This window comes from Loxodonta africana, chromosome 1 (assembly GCF_030014295.1).
Source record: "Loxodonta africana isolate mLoxAfr1 chromosome 1, mLoxAfr1.hap2, whole genome shotgun sequence".
NCBI lineage: Eukaryota > Metazoa > Chordata > Mammalia > Proboscidea > Elephantidae > Loxodonta > Loxodonta africana.
The window spans coordinates 21,678,720-21,700,977 of NC_087342.1; the positions used below are offsets into that span (position 1 = coordinate 21,678,720).

General features: G+C 41.0%; 1 protein-coding gene across 1 annotated transcript in view; it reads left to right on the forward strand.

The window, feature by feature from the left end:
* The window catches only part of ATP13A5 (ATPase 13A5), a 131,212-nt gene that overhangs the window by 45,240 nt on the left and 63,714 nt on the right, over window positions 1-22,258 (forward strand). The window contains exons 10-12 of the mRNA XM_064280571.1: window positions 15,499-15,669; window positions 18,166-18,323; window positions 20,276-20,464. Of these exons, the coding sequence (XP_064136641.1) occupies window positions 15,499-15,669; window positions 18,166-18,323; window positions 20,276-20,464 (518 nt within the window). The remainder of the gene's footprint in view (window positions 1-15,498; window positions 15,670-18,165; window positions 18,324-20,275; window positions 20,465-22,258) is intronic.

Here is a 22,258-nt window from a genome sequence, read left to right on the forward strand (position 1 = left end):
GGAAAGAAACTTGAGTTGAGCCTCAGGGGAAGACAATATATGGATTCTGTTATCCTTTAAGTTTATGATTCTAGTTGACCTCATTGAGCAGAAAACCATTCTTCTAGATATGGTTGCCCCCACGTGTCTGTCAGTTTGTTGTGCTGTGGAGGCTTGTGTGTTGCTGTGATGCTGGAAGCTATGCCACCAGTATTCAGATACCAGCAGGGTCACCTATGGAGGACAGGTTTCAGCTGAGCTTCCAGACTAAGACAGACTAGGAAGAAGGACCCAGAAGTCTACTTCTGCAGAGCACTAGCCAGTGAAAACCTTGTGAATAGCAGTGGAACATTGTCTGATATAGTGCTGGAAGATAAGCACCCCCCCACCCCCGTTGGAGGGAACTCAAAAGATGACCGGGGAAGAGCTGCCTCCTCAAGTAGAGTCAACCATAATGATGTGGATGGAGTAAAGCTTTCGGAACCTTCATCTGCTGATGTGGCACAACTCAAAATGAGAAGAAACAGCTGCAAACATCCATTAATAATTGGAACCTAGAATGTACGAAGTATGAATCTAGGAAAACGGGATCGACAAAATGAAATGGAACACATAAACATCGATATGCTAGGCATTAGTGAGCTGAAATGGACTGGTATTGGCTGTTTTGAATTGGACAGTCATATAATCTACTATGCTGGGAATGACATCTCGAAGAGGAATGGTGTTGTATTTATCATCAAAAAGAATGTTTCAAGATCTATCCTGAGGTACAACGCTGTCAGTGATAGGATAATATCCATACGCCTACAAGGAAGACCAGTTAATAGACTATTATTCAAATTTACACACCAACCACTAGGGCCAAAGATGAAGAAATAGAAGATTTTTATCAGCTGCTCCAGTCCGAAATTGATTGAATATGCAATCAAGATGCACTGATAATTGCTGGCGATTGGAATACGAAAGTTAGAAACAAAGAAGAAGGATCAGTAGTTATAAAACATGGTCTTGGTGATGGAAATAATGCCGGAGATCGGATGATAGAATTTTGCAAGACCAACGACTTCTTCATTGCAAATACCTTCTTTCACCAACATAAACGGTGACTATACACATGGACCTCGCCAGATGGAACACACAGAAATCAAATTGACTACATCTGTGGAAAGAGACGGTGGAAAAGCTCAATATCATCAGTCAGAACAAGGCCAGAGGCCGACTGTGGAACAGATCATCAATTGCTCATATGCAAGTTCAAGCTGAAACTGAAGGAAATCCAAGCAAGTCCACGAGAGCCAAAATATGACTGAGTATATCCCACCTGAATTTAGAGACCATCTGAAGAATTATCAGTGCATCTTGATTGCATATTCAATCAATTTCAGACAAAATACCCCTTTACTGTGCCTGAGTTTGTGAAGAATAGATTTGAAGCATTGAACACTGGTGACTGAAGACCAGACGAGCTGTGGAATGACATCAAGAACATCATCCATGAAGAAAGCAAGAGGTCACTGAAAAGACAGGAAAGAAAGAAAAGACCAAGATGGATGTCAGAGGAGACTCTGAAACTTGCTCTTGAATGTCGAGCAGCTAAAGCAAAAGGAAAAATTGATGAAGTAAAAGAACTGAACAAAAGATTTCAAAGGGAGGCTCGAGAAGACAAAGTAAAGTATTATAATGACATGTGCAAAGAGCTGGAGATGGAAAACCAAAAGGGAAGAACACACTTGTTGTTTCTCAAGCTGAAAGAACTGAAGAAAAATTCAAGCCTCGAGTTGCAATAGTGAAGGATTCCATGGGGAAAATATTAAACGATGCAGGAAGCATCAAAAGAAGATGGAAGGAATACACAGAGTCATTATACCAAAAGGAATTACTCGATGTTCAAACATTTCAAGAGTTGGCATATGACCAGGAACCGATGCTACTGAAGGAAGAAGTCCAAGCTGCTCTGAAGACATTGGTGAAAAACAAGGCTCCAGGAATTGATGGAATATCAATTGAGATGTTTCAACAAACTGATGCAGTGCTGGAGGTGCTCACTCATCTATGCCAAGAAATATGGAAGACAGCTTCCTGGCCAACTGACTGGAAGAGATCCATATTTATGCCTATTCCCAAGAAAGGTGATCCAACTGAATGTGGAAATTATGGAACAATATCATTAATATCACATGCAAGCAAAATTTTGCTGAAGATCATTCAAAAGTGGCTGCAGCAGTGTATCGACAGGGAACTGCCAGAAATTCAGGCCGGTTTCAGAAGAGGACGTGGAACCAGGGATATCATTGCTGATGTCAGGTGGATCCTGGCTGAAAGCAGACAATACCAGAAGGATGTTTACCTGTGTTTTATTGACTATGCAAAGACATTTGACTGTGTGGATCATAACAAACTATGGATAACATTGCGAAGAATGGGAATTCCAGAACACTTAATTGTGCTCGTGAGGAAACTTTACAAGATCAAGAGGCAGTTGTTTGGACAGAACAAGGGGATACTGATTGGTTTAAAGTCAGGAAAGGTGTGTGTGAGGGTTGTATTCTTTCACCATACCTATTCAATTTGTATGCTGAGCAAATAATCTGAGAAGCTGGACTATAAGAAGAAGAATGGGGCATCAGGATTGGAGGAAGATTCATTAACAACCTGCGTTATGCAGAAGACACAGCCTTGCTTGCTGAAAGTAAAGAGGACTTGAAGCACTTACTAATGAAGATCAAAGACCACAGCCTTCAGTATAGATTACACCTCAACATAAAGAAAACAAAAACCCTCACAACTGGACCAATGAGCAACATCATGATAAACAGAGAAAAGACTGAATTTGTCAAGGATTTCATTTTACTTGGATCCACAATCAACAGCCCTGGAAGCAGCAGTCAAGAAATCAAAAGACGCATTGCATTGGGTAAATCTGCTGCAAAAGACCTCTTCACAGTGTTGAAGAGCAAAGATGTCACCTTGAAGACTAAGGTGCGCCTGACCCAGGCCATGATATTTTCAATCACATCATATGCATGTGAAAGCTAGACAATGAATAAGGAAGACCAAAGAATTGATGCCTTTGAATTGTGGTGTTGGCGAAGAATATTGAATATACCATGGACTGAGAAAAGAACGAACAAATCTGTCTTAGAAGAAGTACAGCCAGAATGCTCCTTAGAGGCATGTTGTCAGGAGGGATCAGTCCCAGGAGAAGGACACCATGCTTGGCAGAGTACAGGGTCAGCGGAAAAGAGGAAGGCCCTCAACGAGGTGGATTGACACAGTGGCTGTGACACAATGTGCTCGAGAATAACAACGATTGTAAGGATGGCTCAGGAGCGGGCAGTGTTTCATTCTGTTGTGCACAGGGTCGCTATGAGTCGGAACTGACTTGACAGCATTTAACAACAGATATGGTTGGAACTCTCCTAGTTCTCATCTGTACTATGTAATGTCTACTTGAGTTTGTGCAATTTTCATGGCAGTATTCATAAAATATCCTTTAGGAAAACACATACACAGCACATGGTAATGAAAAACAATTTGTCTTCTTTTGTTCTTTCAAACTGTGGAATTTTTCCCTTTCCAAATGGTGTAAAGAGAAATGAAAACCCCCACAATTTTTTAATGTCACCTATGTGAAACAGGAGCTCATTATGTATTCCTAAATTGTTCCATGCAAGCAGATTTCACATTAAAAATGGATCTTCTCAATTTAAAATTGAGACAAGAAAATGCAGTCAACATAAATATGTTCAATATAATTACAAAATACCCCTTTACTGTGCTAAGATCTAACCGCCTTATAATGACAACAATGAGAATTTGCATACTGGTCATATCTTTCATCCATAACGTTTCCATAGCACTCAACCTTCAAACCCCAAACCCAAGGCAAACAGTCCTTCTTCCTTATGCACAGAAGCTGTTTCTCAACCCCTGTGGCCCAACAGTGAAGAATGGCTTTTGTTACTGGCAACAGAGAGCATGGCAATGGGGAAGTAAGGAGAGGAAAGACAGAAAGCTTTACCCCTTGGTCTGCCCTTTCTCCTTAACTGATGGGGGTGTACGGTACTTGCTTTGATTCTCAGGAATACTCAGAGAGTTCCAGAGAAGGTAAACCATGCTTCCCTTCAACAAATGTCAACAATTGGCCTAAAATGGCCTTAAATGGTAAGTAGGATCCCTGATGGTACAATGGTTAAGAGCTCGGCTGCTAATCAAAAGATTGGCAGTTTGAATCCACTAGCTGTTCCTTGGAAACCCCATGAGGCAGCTCCACTCTGTCCTATAGGGTCGGTATGAGTCGGAATCGACTCAACAGCAATTTTTTTTTTTAGCTTCTGTCACGGGAATGTTAAGTCACCGGCATTAATACCTATGCAATGTAAGTATTTATAAAGGCCAATTTTATAGAGAGACACATAAAACAGACATACATATGTTTGTTTCTCATTAATTTCTTTAAAAAGATCTTAATAACAGCATGTTCTAAATACGTTATTACATAGCCTGCATAGACGCTTCTGCTCAATCAAGTACAATATTTGTGGGGAGGATTCTAACCGAACAATCAGAAGATTGTAAATTCCTGAAGTGGCAAATGTCTTGCCAGCATATTTGTCCACAAATGTGACCCAGGTTATTTCTTCTCCACCTGCATAATAAACCAACCAACAAACAAAAAAACTCGTTGCCGTCAAGTCAGTTCCAACTCATAGCGACCCTTTAGGACAGAATAGAACTGCCTGGTAAAAATAGCCCTCTGTGTATACAGAAGTCTTTATTTCTGTAAAGACCACACAGTCTTTCATTCTGTTTTACGTAGGGTCGCTGAGTCAGAACTGACTCAAAGGCACCTAACAACAACAACAAAACCAGGAAATACTGGCAGCATCTTCATAGCAATTTACATTTTATAAATGACTTTTACATGTCACTTCATCACGGCAAAAACCAAATTAGACGGAGAGTTTAGAAATCAGGAAAATGAAGAGAAAAGAGGCCCTGGCTGCTCAGGTAGTAAGTGAGAGAACCAGGATTAGAAGTGGTGTTTGCTCCTAAACATAAATGACCACAGGGGTGAGGAGGATGATTCTTGGGTAGGTAAAGCCAGTGCCTTCTTTTGCATATCTTGCAACCTTTTCTCTCCCTCTTGATGTTCCCATCCACAGTGTTGGGAGGTCCTCCTCTGCCTCCTGATCTCACCACTCTCCTTTTATTGCCATGAACTCAGTTATGAAAAAAGCTTAACTATTTTTTTTTAATCGTGGTTAATATATAGGTAACAAAACATTTTCCATTTCAACCTTTTTCACATGGACAATTCAGTACCATGGTTTTCATCATGTTGTGTGACTACCACCATTTCCAGATTTTTCCATCACCCCTTTGCAGAAGCTTAATGTCACCTAAGCAATGAGTTTCCCCTTTCTCTTCCCTTGTGCCCATCCTTGGTAACCATTATTTTGTTTAGGTCTGTATATATTTGCCATTCTAGATATTTGGAAACATATAATATTTGTCCTTTTGTGACTGACTTATTTTACTCCAAGAAGCTTCACTTTATCACAGCACTTAATTTTTCTTTTGGCTCCAAGGTTTGCCAGCTTTGAAAATATTAAGTGTGAAGTGGCTGGTGTAAGTTGGACAGTCATCCCCACCAATAAGCAAGTCCTCATGACCCCTGTCTGTCTAGAGTAAAATATGCAAGGCTTTGGGGAGAGAACCTAGTCTAGCTCAGCTCTTGTTTCTCCTCCTCCTACTCTACCCCGTATCTAGTACTGTTGAGACCTATCTACCTGGAAAGGGAGGCCAGCCCAGATGCATTTTACTCTCAGTTTGCACAAGCTTGTTGTACCTACTTTGGTGCAGACCCCATTTTTCAGACTTACGCAATGTCAGTAACAAATAAGGGCTCGGCTGCTAACCAAAAGGTTGGCAGTTAGAACCCATTCAGTAGCTCCACGGAAGAACAACCTGGAGATCTGCTCCTGTAAGGATTATAGGCTAGAATGCACGTGGGGAATATGCTTCTTAGTTCAATCAAAGATACAAGACCAAATGGGCAGCTCCTGTCCAAAAGCAAGACAAGAAGGCAGGAAGGGACAGGAACTGGATGAATGGGCTGAGGGAACCTGGGGTGTAAAGGGGATGTTTGCTGTCACATTGTGTGGATTGCAACCAATGCCCCAAAATAATATGTATATAAATTCATGAATGAGAAATTAATTTGAGCTGTAAACTTTCACCTAAAGCACAATTAAAAAAAAAAAAAAACCCTATGGGGCAGTTCTACTCTGTCACATAGAGTTGCTATGAGCCAGGATTGACTTGATGGCACCTAACAACAGCAACAATGCAATGTCTAAGTAAGTTTCCTTTGAATGGCCTTCTAACTCCCAGTCTGGGGACTTTTATTTCGCTAGAAAGACTGTAGAGGGAAGGCATCGTGGACAGGAAAGCTTAGTTCTTATTATCAAAACCCCCAAAAAATGAACAACAAAATCAGTTGCCCTCGAGTTGATTCCAACTCATAGCAACCCTAAAGGACAGAGCAGAACTGCCCCGTAGGTTTCCAAGGAGTGCTAGATAGTCTCTAAAATCTATGATCAGACTTGTTACTGACTTTTGAGACTCAAAAGCCAGTTATCAACTCCCAGGTCCTTTTTTCTGCCTCTTTTCCTGAGGCAATGATTCACCTCAAGGTCTAGCTCCTCCCGAAGGGGAAGGGTCAAGAGGCAAAAAGGAATACCATGGGAGGAAATACGTGAAATTTTCTCTTGACACTATTTTTCCCTTGCCAATTTTTTTTGTCAATTATCTCTTGACAAAATAGCTTTTTTTTTTTTTTTTTTTAAGTTCTTATATATATTGGACGCTGTGCTAACATTTTTTTGGAAATGAAAATTAACACATGGGCCTTTAGTTTGGATTATTACTAAGGACAAAACATCAAAATAAAGAAGCCGATTTTCAAGCATGCCAAGGGTCACAACTTATCAGTACAAACGTGTATAATTTTCTGCTTTTTTTTTTTTTTTGTATGAGAGTAACTTCTTTCCTTAGATACCCACTGTGCTAACATTCTATGCGTTGTTTCATTTAATCTGCAACTCTATAAGGTGGTAGAACCTGAGGCCCAAAGAGTTTAAGCAACTTGTTTAAGGCTGCACAGCTGTGCCTCTGCGATTTGGATTTATTTGTGTATTTATTCATTTACTCATTCCCCCAAATGTTATTAATCCCTATTTATGGACCAGGCAGTGTTTCGTTCTGTGGTACATAGGGCTGCTATGAGTCCGAACCGACTCAAGGGCACCTAACAACAACAACCACAACACGGACCAGGCACTCTACTAGGTGCTAAGGATAAAGCAGTGAACAAGGTAGATGAGATTTCTGGCCCCAAGGAACTGAAATTCTACTGAAAGTGAGTAAATAACATGATTTCCAACAGTTATAAATGCTATGAAAAAAAAAAAGCACTTAAACCAAGGCATTTTGTCCTTCACTCTGCCGTAATCCCCTCCCCTCTCCGTCTACTCCTTAGATTCAATGATGTATTTGAAATGTGTATGTGTGGAGTATGCGGTGACCTGAGTTGGACATGTAGGAATTTTCCTAAGCAGTTATTTCAGATTCACATCCTGTCAGACTAGCATACAATAGGTTGTGGATACCCTTTGCCGTCGGTAGAGTCGATTCTGACTCAGGGACCCTATAGGACAGAATAGAACTGCCCCATAGGGTTTCCAAGGAGTGGTTGGTGGGTTCAAACTGCCAGCCTTTTGGTTAGCAGCCCAAAGCTTAATCACAGAGCCATCAGGGCTCTAGGTTGTTGTTAGGACTGATCTTTTCCTCTCTTCCTTTTATCCTTTCTTTTTCTCTTTCTCTTATCTCCCGTCTCCCCTTCTTTCCCTCACTAGTTTATTCATTCATTCATTCAATAGAAATTCAGAGGCTCCTACTATGAGCTGGGCACTGTGTTGTGCACTGGGGTCACTAAAAGAACTGAGAAATGGTCCCTACCCTCACAGAATTTACAGCCTAGTGGTCCCCAAAACCCTGGTGGCATAGCGGTTAAGTGCTAACCAAAGGGCAGCAGTTCGAATCCACCAGGTGCTCCATGGAAACTCTAGGGGGCAGTTCTACTCTGTCCTGTAGGGTCGCTATGAGTCGGAATCAACTCAATGGCACTGGGTTTGGTTTTTGGTTTGGTTGGTCCCCGAAATACAAGTAAACAAGGGCACAGCATTTCAAACACTGTCACCATGCAGTGGCACCTGGCTCACTGGGAACAAGGAAGAGAAACTTCATTCCACAGCAGCCGCAACCTCCAGGTCCAGGAGCCAAATGGACTGTTGATGCTGAGGGCATCTCCTTCTGAAACCCTCTCCAGCCTCCTTAGTCCCTCAACTTTGGTAAGCAAATTCTTCCTTTCTTGGACTCTCAAGAGTCCTTGAGACTCCTTATGAATATGTGAATAGCACAAAAGAGACTCTGCATATAATCACCTGATGTGAGGTTTATCTATGGAACATATTGTCTCCAAATAACTTCCATCTATCACTGAGCAAATACCTGCCTGTCCCAGATACTACCAGTTGTGAGTGCAGAGAATATTCATTAATATTAATCTAAGCATATATGGTAGGTGGAAACCCCGGCGGCATAGCGGTTAAGAGCTATGGCTGCTAACCAAAAGATCAGCAGTTCGAATCCACCAGGCTCTCCTTGGAAACCATATGGGGCAGTTCTCTTCTGTTCTACAGGGAAGCTATGAGTAGGAATTGACTCAACGGCAATGGATATATTGTAGGTTAATATTGTGCGATCCAAAGACAGAAAAACATTTGAAATTATCTATAGGTATCTTTTTTTTTTTTGGAAGATCCCTGGTGGTGCAGTGGTTAAGAGCTTGGCTGCTAACCAAGAGGTCAGCAGTTTGAATTCACCAGCCACTCCTTGGAAACCCCATGGGGCAGTTCTACTCTTTCCTGGAGGGTCACTGTGAGTCGGAACTGACTTGACGGCAGTGGGTTTGGGTTTGTTTTCAGTGTTTGCCTTTTACACAATTTTTTTCTTTGGCATTCACGATAAAGGAGAATTCAATACCCTAGGTTAAAAAAAAAAATCATTTCAAAACACTGTGGTACAATGATTTTGAGACTTTTCAAAGACTCTATCCTCTTTACAAAGCCATTTAATACGCAACTGATAGTTTTTAATGCACACGATGGATGAGATATCTTAATTGTTTTAGGGAAAACGATTGAGGGACAATGCTTGACTAATGGAATTTCCTAAAGAATATCCAAGACAACTAATGAACATTTTATAACTTCTTGCACCTTAGAGGGTAAAAAATGCACCATTGTATAAAACTAGTTTGGAAAAACCAATCACAGAAAGGCTTGGGTAATTGTTTTTATTTAATTCATCCATGCTTTCAACAAAATATATATATTTTGAATCTATTGCATACCTCTAAGGACAATGAGGAATATAAAAAGCCATACATGTTGAAGTTCCTCAGTTATCACCTAGAAAGTGATATAAGACCTAAATTTGTGCAACTATAATCAAGATACTATTTCCAAATTAGAAATATGACTCATTATCTTGCTAATTGTCCATTTAAGCAAAGGCTGATGGAATTTTCAATTCATTCTAGTGCTCTTCAAATCTGGGAAGTGTTATTAACATTTTTATTTGCCTCTATAATTTGATCTCTTTTGAATTCTGAGCTAATTCATTGTCTTACAGTCATCATGGAAAGGTAGAGGGCGGTATGACCCAAGAAGGAGCCAATAATAGGAAACATGAATGGCCTAGTTTAGCTGGAGTTTGTGTAGGGATATAACAGGCAATGATGCTCAAATTGTGGTGAGCAAGAGATCATTGAAAATCTAACAAGAGAATTGGGCTGTATTTAGTAATGGCAATGGTAAAGCCTAAGGATTCTTGAGCAAGCGAATGGTAGGATAAAAGGGGGAACTTTTATAGGATTCACTTGGAAATGGTGTGAGATGTCCCTGGAAGGGTGCTGGAGGTGAGAGACAAGTTAGAAAGTCAAGACAGATTGTGGTTGAGATATCTGTTCATAAAAAAGGTGTATTAGTTCCACTGTACCAGTTTCCAGTTGCCTTTGAGTCAATTCATGGTGACCTTGTGTGTGTCAGAGTAGGACTGTGCTCCAAAGGATTTTCACCGTATGATTTTTCAGAAGTGGCTCACCAGACCTTTCTTCGGGAGCACCATTGGGGTGGCTCAAACCTCCAAACTTTTGGTTAGTAGCTGAGAGCATTAACACTTTGTAGCAACTTTAGCCACAAATAATCCTCCAGAGTTTATGTTTGCATTTCAAAGAACTAAACAAATCACAGCTATCCTTAATCTATCCTTAATGCTACCACTGGGTGTCAGATGGCTATTGTCACCGACCTCATTGTAGGCGAGCTGCAAACATCCAAAGATGGCTCAGTTCGGTAAGGCACTCTCAGAAGGAGGAAACAATGGAATTTGGAGAATCATTTTAGGAGTAAGCAGAGAATTGGAAGAAGAGGAATCCAAGATGATGCTGAGATTTTAAACCTTGGTTCTGACTCATAGTGACGCCATGGACAACAGAACGAAACACCCTTCAGTCCCGTGCCATCCTCACAATTGTTGCAACATTTAAGTCCATCTTTGTAGCCACCAGGTCTGTCCATCTCATTGAGGGTCTTCCTCTCTTTTGCTTACCATCTACTTTACCAAACATAATGTCCTCCAGGGACTGGTCACTCCTGATAATGCCCAAAGTACATGAGACGAAATCTTGCCATCCTCGCTTTTAAGAAGCATTCTGGTTGTACATCTTCCAGACAGACTTGTTCATTCCTCTGGCAGTCCATGGTGTTTTCAACATTCTTTGACAATACCATAATTTAAAATCAAACCAAAACCAAAAAAGTGTCAATTTTTCTTTGGTCTTCCCTATTCATTGTCCAGCTTTCGCATGCATATGAGGTGATTGAAAATACTGCGGCTTGGGTCAGGGGCTCATAGCTCATATGTGGGGTCGCTATGAGTCAGAATTGACTCGGCTGCAACACGTTTGTTTTTTTTGGTGGGTCAGGCACACCTTAGTCCTCAAAGTAACATCTTGCTTTTTAACGCTTTAAAGAGATCTTTTGCAGCAGATTTGCCTAATGTAATACCTTGTTTGATTTCTTGACTGTTGCTTCCATGGGTGTTAATTGTGGTTCCAAGTAAAATAAAATCCTTGACAACATCAATATTTTCTCCATTTATCGTGTCGTTGGTCTAGTTGTGAGGATTTTTGTTTTCTTTGTGTTGATGTGTAATCCATTCTGCAGGCTGTAGTCCTTGATTTTCATCGGTGCTTCAGTTTCTCTTCGCGTTCAGCAAGCAAGATTGTGTCATCTGCATATTGCAGCTTGTCAGTGAGTTTTCCTCCAGTCATGATCCTGTGTTCTTCATCATACAGTTCAGCTTCTTGGATTATTTGCTCAACATACAGATTGAATAAGTATGGTGAAATAATACAACCCTGAGGCACACCTTTCCTGATTTTAACCACACAGTATCCCCTTGTTCTGTTCAAAAGACTGCCTCTTGGTCTTTGTACAGTTTCCTCATGAACACAATTAAGAGTTCTAGATTTCCCATTCTTTGCAATGTTATCCATAATTTGTTATGATCCACACAGTTAAATGCCTTTGCATTGTCAGTAAAACACAGGTAAACATCGTTCTGGTATTCTGTTTTCAGCCAGGATCCATCTGACATTAGCAATGATATCCCTTGTTCCACGTCCTCTTCTGAATCTGACTTGAATTTCTGGCAGTTCTCTGTCGATGTACAGCTGCAACTGCTTTTGAATGATCTTCAGCAAAATTTTACTTGCATGCGATATTAATGACATTGTTTGATAATTTCCACATTCTGTTGGATCACCTTCCTTTGAAATAGACACAAATATGAATCTCTTCCAGTCAGTTGGCCAGGTAGCTGTCTTCCAGATTTCTTGGCATAGATGAGTGAGCACCTCCAGTGCTGCATCCTTTTGTTGAAACATCTCCATTGGTATTCTGACAATTCCTGGAGCCTTGTTTTTTGCCAATGCCTTCAGTGCAGCTTGGACTTCTCCCTTCGATACCATTGTTTCTTGAGCATATACTACCTCCTGAAATGACTGAACATTGACCAATTTTTTTTTTTTTTTGGTACAGTGACTCTGTATTCCTTCCATCTTCTTTTGATGCTTCCTGTGTCATTCAATATTTTGTTCATAAAAAGAAAAAAATAATTTTGTTCATAGAATCCTTCAATACTGCAACTCAAGGCTTGAATTTTTTCTTCAGCTCTTTCAGCTTGAGAAATTCCAAGGGTGATCTTCCCTTTGGGTTTTCTAACTCCACGTCTTTGCACATTTCATTATAATACTTTGTCTTCTGACTCGCCCTTTGAAATCACCTATTCAGCTCTTTAACTTCATCATTTCTTCCATTTGCTTTAGTTGCTCTGTATTCAAGAGCAAGTTTCAGAGTCTCCTCTGACATACGTTTTGCTATTTTCTTTCTTTCTTGTCTTTTTAATGATCTTTTGCTTTTTTTCTTGTATGATATCCTTGATGTCATCCCACAACTCATCTGGTCTTTGATCATTAGTGTTCAATGGGTTAAATCTATTCTTGAGATGGTCTCTAAATTCAGATGGGATATACTCAAGGTCATATTTTGGCTCTCGTGGGCTTGTTTGAATTTTCTTCAGCTTCTACTTGAACTTCCATATGAGCAACTGATGGTCTGTTCCACAGTCGGCCCCTGACTTTGTTCTGACTGATGGTGTTGAGCTTCTCCATCGTCCCTTTCCACAGATGTTGTCCATTTGATTCTTGTGTATTCCACCTGCCAAGGACCATGTGTATAATCCCCATTTATATTGTTGAAAAATGGTACTTGCAATGAATGTGTCCTTGTTCTTCCAAAATTCAATCATTCTATCTCCAGCATCATTTCTATCACCAAGGCCATATTTTCCAACTACTGATCCTTCCTGTTTGTTTCCAACTTTCACATTCCAATCACCAATAATTATCAATGCATATTTATTGCATTATTAATAGTGGTACCATAATAGAAACTGGAAAGTCAGGAGGAGGTTTAAGGATGAAAATATTGATATTGATTGTGGATATGTTGACTTGGAGAGGATAGTGAGGTATCCAGATTGGGATGAACAGCCCAAATTGGGAACTATAGAACAAGATCCCAGGAAAGAGAAAAGAAGAAGGTAACATTAGTGATGTATTTCTTTAGAGATACTAATTAATGGAAGCAAAAGCTGATATCCTCTAAAAAAGAAAAAAGAGGACCTGTCTTCTTAATACTACTTTCTGTTTTCACTGCAAGCTTCAAAAATATACTGAAGAATATTTTACAGATTTTATGGAGGGATCATTTTTCATTCATCTTTGTATTTCTGGGGCTGATGACCTGTACTCTCACATTCAATCTCCCATGTATCTTCAACAATTTTTATTTTATATTACTTTATTTTTTAATTGTACTTTAGATGAAAATTTACGGAACAAATTAGTTTCTCATTAAACAGTACACATGTTGTTTTATGACATTGGTTAACAACCCCACAATAGGTCAACACTCTCCCTTTTCAACCTTGAGTTCCCTATTACCAGTTTTCCTGTCTCCTCCTGCCTTCCAGTCCTTGCGCCAGGGCTGGTGTGCCCCTTTAGTCTCATTTTGTTTTATAGGCCTGTCTAATCTTTGTCTAATCTCTGAAAGGTGAACCTCAAGAATAACTTCATTACTAAGCTGAAACGGTGTCTGGGGGCCATACTCTTGGGGTTTCTCCAGTCTCTGTCAGGCCAGCAAGTCTGGTCTTTCTTTTTGAATTAGAATTTTGTTCTACATTTTTCTCCAGCTCTGTCTAAGACCCTCGATTGTGATCCCTGTCAGAGAAGCCAGTAGGGTAGCCAGCCAGGCACCATCTGGTTCAACTATTTTTAGTGCCCAGAGTATACCATACTCTTTCTCCCACCTCGTCTAAGAACACTTTTCTGTCCTCCTTGATCTGGCTGACCTTACTCTCCTTTCAAGTTGTCATTTATGAGCTGTCCAGGAAATCTTCCCTGATCCTCCACTTTAAGTTAGAAGCCCACATCACTTGCTACTACTACCAAAATACTTACCTTATTGTATTTTAATTAACTATGTACTAATGCAGAAAACCTGGTGGCATAGTGGTTAAGAGCTACGGCTGCTAACCAAAAGGTCGGCAGTTCAAATCCACCAGGCCCTCCTTGGAAACCCATTGGAGCAGTTCTGTCCTGTCCTATAGGGTCGCTATGCATTGGAATCAACTGCATGACAATGGATTTGGTTTTTTGGTTTTATGTACTAATCTGGCAACCTGAACTTTATAAGTTCAGGATTTCTGTTTCTTTTTTTCATGGTTATATTCCCAACACCTACCACAGTGCATGGCACAGAATAAACATTTAAAAATGCATATTGATTGAATGAATAGGTGTATGAGTAGATAAATGCACGAATGAAAGGCATGTATAGTAAAAGCTGTGAAAGCCAAAACCTGTATGATGTGGAAACCTGTCAGAGAAGGAAAACTACAGTCTTTTCCACTAAAACAAGCAATAGAAAAGTGGTAAGATTGCATTCTGTCCAAGGCAGAAGACTTTTGAGACCCTGAAAAACAAGGCAGTTCTGTCGAGTTCAGGCTTTCATGGGTTTCACTGTAATAATAACTACTTACATGGTTTACATGGTTTATAGAATTGTGCTAGGTAAATACGTGGTTTATAGAATCGTGCTAGGTAAATACTTACATGGTTTATAGAATCGTGCTAGGTAAATACTTACATGGTTTATAGAATCGTGCTGGGTAAATACTTACATGGTTTATAGAATCGTGCTAGGTAAATACTTACATGGTTTGTAGAATCGTGCTAGGTAAATACTTACATGGTTTATAGAATCATGCTAGGTAAACACTTGGAGGAATGATTAAGTGATAGCTCTCTTAGCTAAATCATTCCTCCAAGTGTTTTGTTTAGCTACAGCTGCTAACCAAACTGTTGGCAGTTCGAATCCACCAGGCCATCCTTGGAAACACTATGAGGCAGTTGTACTCTGTCCTATAGGGTCACTATGTGTTGGAATCGACTTGACAGCGATGGTTTTTTTTTTTTTTTAAATGTTCTCTTAGCTAAAGTAGATTGCTTTTCAAATTATAACAACAAACGATGCATAGTAGGTGAGTATGGGAAAGATAACAGATCTTAGCTAAATATTTGAAATATAATCAAGTTAACCATTGCTTGTGCCATCAACATCTGTAAGAGCTCTGATGTGACCTGCGGGCTGCACATTAGGACTGGGTCAGTTGTGATTTGTGTAATTTCTTGCCACTGGCAAGCTATAGCTCTAAATAATTAGCTGAGTTCATGTGGAACCAACAAAACACAATCTTCTCCAGGAGAAAGTATACCTGTTACAAAGACGCCGTTGCCCCAGTCGGAGAATACCATGTCCTGGAAATCCCACAGCCTGGAGGATTATCGGAGACACGTCCTTTTTTGTGGAACAGAAGTTATCCAGGTCAAGCCCTCTGGTCAGGGGCCCGTAAGAGCGGTTGTTTTGCAAACAGGTTAGTGGATTCCTCTTTTGTAAATTTATTCCAAGACTAGAGGAGGAGGGAGCTGGATTAGGGAAATTTTGATTAGGACCATGGAATTTGTCATATTCTGGTAATAGCAGTCATATTCTTTTTCCAATCAGGCTCTTATTATTCTAAGTGGCCATCATTCCAAAAACAGAATGATTTTTTTGTTAAAATGTTTGTATGTGTTGAAGGGTACATGTGGATGAAGTAAATTTTCTCAAAGGCAAACCCACGTTCTTGACTTTGCTTGCATCCCTAGACTTCTTCTTTTTTCTCTCTACACCCCTGCTGAGTGATTTCAAAGAAAACAAGTTCAGTCACTCCCACTATGAGAACTTTTTCTTTTCAAAGACTCGCTTAAAAAAAATTAAAGCTTGCTGGGCTGTTATTTCAAACTCCCTGCTGGATATCTCCACCCTTCAAACACTTCAAAGTCAATGCTTCTTCAAGATAACTCCTACCATATTATCTCCTTCTGTTAACAGCATGGCTGTCTACAAATCACTTCATATCTTTAACTCCTCATTGTCACCTGCACAAAATGGGGACTCAAATGCTGTTGGTTTCACAAATACTTCCTTTGTCCTTTTCTTCCCTTTATCCCCATTGTTGTCATCTTGTCCAGGTTGTCATCTTCTCATGTCTAAACTATTACAATAGAAATAGTCTTTTGACTGTTCCATTTCAAATTTTCCCCAACCTTTCTCTAACTTTCACATGCCCGCCCAACCTGTCACACAAGCCACAATTCTAAAACATAAATTTGGTGCAGTCCATAAAAAAAAAAAATACTTTTCATGATACCCACCCATAAAAAAATAGCTATAGAATAATCCCAATCTTTTACATGATATTACATATTCGAGGCATTCTATCAAGTCCCAGCTCTCCGTACTCATCCCTAACCTGCATTTCTGCTGCCCCACATATTCACAGATCAAAAACACACCTTGCACCTTGATACCACCATGATTTGCTTTGGTTTAATCTATGATTCAATTGTTCTAGCTATTCTTTTTTTTTTAATTAAAAATATAGTTTTGTTTTATGTTCAAAGCAGTTGGTGGGCATTAGAGCGTCCCTCAGGCTATTGCCCAAGAAGAAGATACTGGGTGTAGATTGTGGAAGCCACCTGAGTCCTTTTAAATGCTAAGGTAGTAGGTTAGAGGAAATTCCACCCCTCTTTTCCAAAGGCTACAATACCATGTTTGAAGAGACCAGGTCTGGTTCAGAATGAGTGTCCACCAAACCATGGGAATAAGGCATGTTTTATACTTCCAATACTGACTCATATCTAGAATATATAGTAGTCAATCATTATCACCAAACATTTAGATATTAGCGAGTACCTACTAAGCACTATGCACTGAGGGCTAAAGAAAACAATCGTGATATACTCCTTGGCCTTAAAAAAGATGATGGTCTGGCGGTGAATTTACAGCTAACTAAAACATGGAGTAGTGATAGATGCCATAAGACCAAGTGTTATGGGAACCCCAAAGAGTGAGAGATACTATTTTAAGTATGCAGTCAGGGAGTAGAATTCTGGGGAGATTTATTTGAAGAGGTATCATTTTGAACCAAGCCTGACAGAATAGAAAACAGAATACCAAACCAAACCTGTAGCCATCGAATCTATTCTGACTCATAGCAAGATAGAACAGAAAGATTTAGCAAATAACATCAGAGAGTGGAAAGGACATGCTAATTTGTGCCTGCAAAACACAAAGGCAGGAATACACAGAGGTCTTCTGGAACTAGTAAGCAGCTGGGAGATGTCTACCAAGGTAAGAGTAGATCTGGCTAAAGGCGACTTTGAATGCCATATCTAGAAATTGGGACTCTATTATAAAATATGGGGCCATAGAGGATTTTTGATCACAAGAATGATACAATTGATGGTTTTTGCCTGTATGTTTTTAAGAAATTACTTGCCCTTGTGTTTTCCTTTTCTTTTAAATTTCTATTCTTTTTTGACCCCTATCTATGCTTTAAACCCTTCATCTCTCTGGTCAGTTTATTGTTCAGCTCCTTAGTCTTCTTTGGAAACCCTGGTGGTGTAGCGGTTGAGTGCTACGGCTGCTAACCAAAAGGTTGGCAGTTCAAATCCACCAGGTGTTCCTTGGAAACTCTAGGGGGCAGTTCTACTCTGTCCTATAGGGTCGCTATGAGTCGGAATTGACTTGACGGCAGTGTGTTTTTTTTTTTTTTTTTGGTTTTTAGTCTTCTTTTATGCAACTTTACAGTTGAATGAGTAGTGGTACTCTGTGAACAAGAGAAATGAAACAGGGCTAAATAAACACCACTTATTGCTCCTTATAAGAACAATAAATGCAAATATACTCGTAGGCCAAAGCAGTGCTATTTTCAGTCCTTATTAAATGACCCTGTTAATCAACCTTTAACTCAATCTAAACTGTTTTTAGTTTTCAGAGAAACTGTGTGAAAGAAACTTACTCCATCTGTGATTATCTCATGTAGGTTACAATACAGCCAAAGGTGACTTGGTGAGATCCATCCTCTACCCCCGGCCTCTGAACTTCAAGCTGTACAGTGATGCTTTTAAGTTCATTGTGTTCCTGGCCTGCCTTGGTGTCCTGGGTTTTTTCTATGCCCTTGGGGTATATATGTACCATGAAGTAAGTACTGGGGGTAAGGCTTTTCAACAGCGCAGCTTTCTTTAAGAGCCTGACCTAACTCAAGAGGGTTAGATGAGATTGCCTCTTAGTTTCACCGTTTTGTGAAGCACTCCAATAGAGCTTTTTCAGATGATGGAAATATCCCCTATCTGCACTGTCCAATATGGTAGCCATTAGCCATATGTGGCTATTGAGCACTTGGAATGTGGCTAGTCTGCATGAGGAAATGAATTTTAAATATTATTTCATTTTAATTACCTTAAATTTAAATGCCATGTGTGGTGAGTGGCAATTATATTGGATAGTGCAGCTATGAAAAATTGCCAAGTTCACTGGCTGCTTTAGCCATCTGGATGGGGATGAGGGTTTACGGCACGTGTAGCATTTGTCGATGCCAATGCCCAGTCTCAGAGGAAATACATTTTTTTCAAACGTAATAAGATGGGGGAAGATTTAGTCTATTATATCAGAGAGAGGAAAGGGCATGTGAATTTACGTCAGCAAAACACAAAGAAAGAAAGGGATAGGAGTCTTCTGGAATCAAGAAATCATTGAGAGATAAGTCTAGCAGGGTTAGGGTAGATCAGGTTGAAAGGGATCTTGAATGCCATGCCTAGAATTTTGAACTTTTTCCTGCAGTATTTGAAAGTGTACATTGTCTCAGGAAATACCCAATACACCATGCAGTTAATGGGTTACCTATGTGTTCTGGCTGGGTTCTGAAATAAAATTAAATGTCTACTTTTATAGAGCTGCATAACGTGGGAACTTACTTTCCTTTAAGCTTCAAGGTGTGAGGTTTGAGCCTGGATGCCTCTCTTCACAGGTGTGATAGTAGTGGGAGGGGAAGGTTGTCAAAAATGACCTTTGAGGTCCTTTCTGTTGTGAACCATGTAGTCTCTACAGGAAGGCATCCTGGGATCTTAGCATTGTAGACTGGTAGAGAAGGGCACTGTGATTGAAAAGGTCCAAATACAGGTGTGCGAAGCTGGGAATGGCTGATCTAATCACAATGCCCGAACTAATGGCATCATGGATGGCACTCTGTGTATGCGTGAGGGGTGGGCGGGGAGGTGAATATTGGTGGGCAAAGACACAGCCACTGGAGTTTTTAGGCAATGTTCATGGTCCAACTTAAGCTCTGAATAGTCATTTCAATCTGAAATAAGCCTCCAGAGAGTATTTCTAGGGCAGGAGAGAAGACACTTTGACATTAGTAGAATGGAACCCGAAAAAAGCTAGGCAGAATGTCAAGGCCACTAGGGACAGATTTGATGTAGTGTGCTGGGTTTATCTGGGAAGCAGAGGTGCCCAGCAGGAATGCCAGAAAGAAGCCCTCTCCCATGGACCAGGAAGCCCGGACAGTGACTGGCAATGACATTAGAACTCAATATCCAGTACACACTAAAGCAGCAAGAATATATCCAGATCATCTTCTTATTCAATTTGTGTACTGAGCCCCTCCTCTGTGCCAGATATGTGCTAGACTCTGGGATTTCAAGGGCGAATGAGCCATAGCTGCTGGGCCTAAGGAATTTGTAGGCTAATAGTAGAGAGAGATACAAACCAACACTCAGTTCACTGTGTGCAATGTTATAACCAAAGACCAGACCCAGTGTCCCAGGGGCCCAGAGGATGCATGAACGTGTGGTAGGTAGAGAAGGGATGGGACCATCTGGGTGGAGGGAGGGTTAAGTGGAGAGAAACCGAGCCAGGAAGGGTCAGGGTACATGTGGAGTTGGGATCCAAGGTCTCCTTTCTTCTGTAGTGGGATGTCTCCCTCTTGTTCATTCTGTAGGCCCAGGCACGGGAGCCCTCAGCCCCACCAACAGAGCAGGCTCACTGGGAGTATTCAGAGCCTCCAGGGCTTCTATGGTGTTGCAGAAGGGAGTCTCCAGGTAGGGCGGTGGCCTCCTCTGCTGGGCTAACCTCTATGTCCCTCCCCTCGCCAGGCCTCTCCAAGAGATACCACGACCATGGCCCTGCTGCTCCTCACCGTGACAGTCCCCCCTGTGCTGCCGGCCGCCCTGACCACAGGCATCGTGTATGCACAGAAGAGGCTGAAGAAGAAGAAAATCTTCTGCATCTCCCCACAGAGAATCAATATGTGCGGGCAAATAAACCTCGTGTGCTTTGACAAAGTATGACCTGAGCTTTCCAGGTGGGAGGTTCATGATTTCGAGGTACAAGTGAGCTGGGAAGGGCCTCAGAGAATGTCTCGTCCAGTACCCTCATTTTACAGAGGGGGGCACTGAAACCAGAGAAGGAATCACAGTGAGCTCATGTGAGACCACGTTCTAGAAGCCCACTTCCCTGAGTCCCACGGTTGTGGTTTAGCCAGCACATCATGAGTTTGGTTCCTGTGGAATTTAATATTTTGGAGACTTGTTTTGGGTTTTGCCTTTCAAATCAATGTCTTACTGTATCAACTGTTATGACTGACTGGCTTTTTCAGGTAAAAAAAAAAAAATTGAGGAACATTTTTGTTCCCTAAAATGCTTTGTCCTGAGCTTCAGTGAACATGTTCCTTTCTCTGCTCTGTCTCTTTTAAGGAAAGGCAGAGAGTGGGCAATGCCAGGTGTTTTTACAGTCCTACCTCCCTTTCCCATTTGTTCGCTCAGGGCTCAGGGGTTGGGAAAGTTGTCTCTGAAAAGGTGGCAGAGGAGCAGTCTGTGCCAGGTGGAAAGGACTGTGCTATGGGCAGGTCCTGGGGCCCCTTCCCGTGGCTCTTCTATGGGACTCCTGTGGGGACTTTCACCTCAGCCCCTACTGGCCAGATCCTGCCCTCAGCTTGGCCAAGCGAATTTAAGTGTTTGATAGTAACGGGCCTGGCTTGGTCCCTCATGTCCTCAGTTCATTTATTTGAACAACTGATCAAAGCAGCAGCTTTTGCCATTTTTTGTGAATCCACATTGGCAAAGAGCAGCGCACAGGGCTGGTAGAGAGCCTTATTAATGAGATGTTGTTAGCTCTTGAGAAGCTCATAGTCTAGCTGAGGAAGCAGGGGAAACAGAATTGTAGACAATGACAGCGCCATACAATGCATGCCTTAATAGAAGCACAAGCAAAGCATCAGGATGCTTTTGGGAGGTCACCTTTGAGCTGTTGCTTTGGCTATTAGGTGGATGGAGTGAGGGAATGGGTCCCAGGCTCAGAGGAAAGGAGTTCTAAAACACAGAGGGTATGAAGTGCCTGGAATGCTTGGGAAACAAGGTCTAGTGGACTGTGGGTGTAATATCTGTAGGAAATGAAGATAGAGAGGGAAAAACACCTCTAGTTAAGGCCCCATGTGCCAGGCTAAGAACAGGGGCCTTGTCTTAATGAAAAAATGCAAGCCCTCATAGCTTTTTGAGAAGACCGCTGTCGTTTTGATAGGTTTGTTTTATTTATTCCATCTGGGGAGTGAGGGAGAGAGGACTGGGGCAGGAGAAGTATTTGAAGGCCACCTGGGGATAACTGAAGAGATAATTCACTGTCCTAAACAATGATGGCAAGAATGGAGCACAGAGGACAGTCTCCAGACACACTCATGAAGTAGACCTGACAAGTCTTTGTCACCAGGTGCATGTGGCATATCTCTTAGGCTATTTCAGTTTTAGTCTCTGCGTGTTTTGTTTGGCAAAGACGGTCTTCCATCGCCACCAGTAAGATTAACTTACTTGGTTAACCTTACAATGTTAAATTAGGGTTAAATTAATAATGGCTTCATTTTAGGTCCAGGGCCCTCCAACAACCCCCTTGGAAGCTTTCTGATAGGCATTCCTATAACTTACTCAGCGGACTCACTAATGTCTAAGATACAGGAAGGAGATTTACAAATATGTTCTTGACAAATGTGTCTGTTTCTAAAACTGATTTTTCCCGAGGGTATTCATTTTACTTCCTGTGGAAAATCTTTTTTTCCACATCTTCATGCGCTCCTTTGCTGGGCTGTT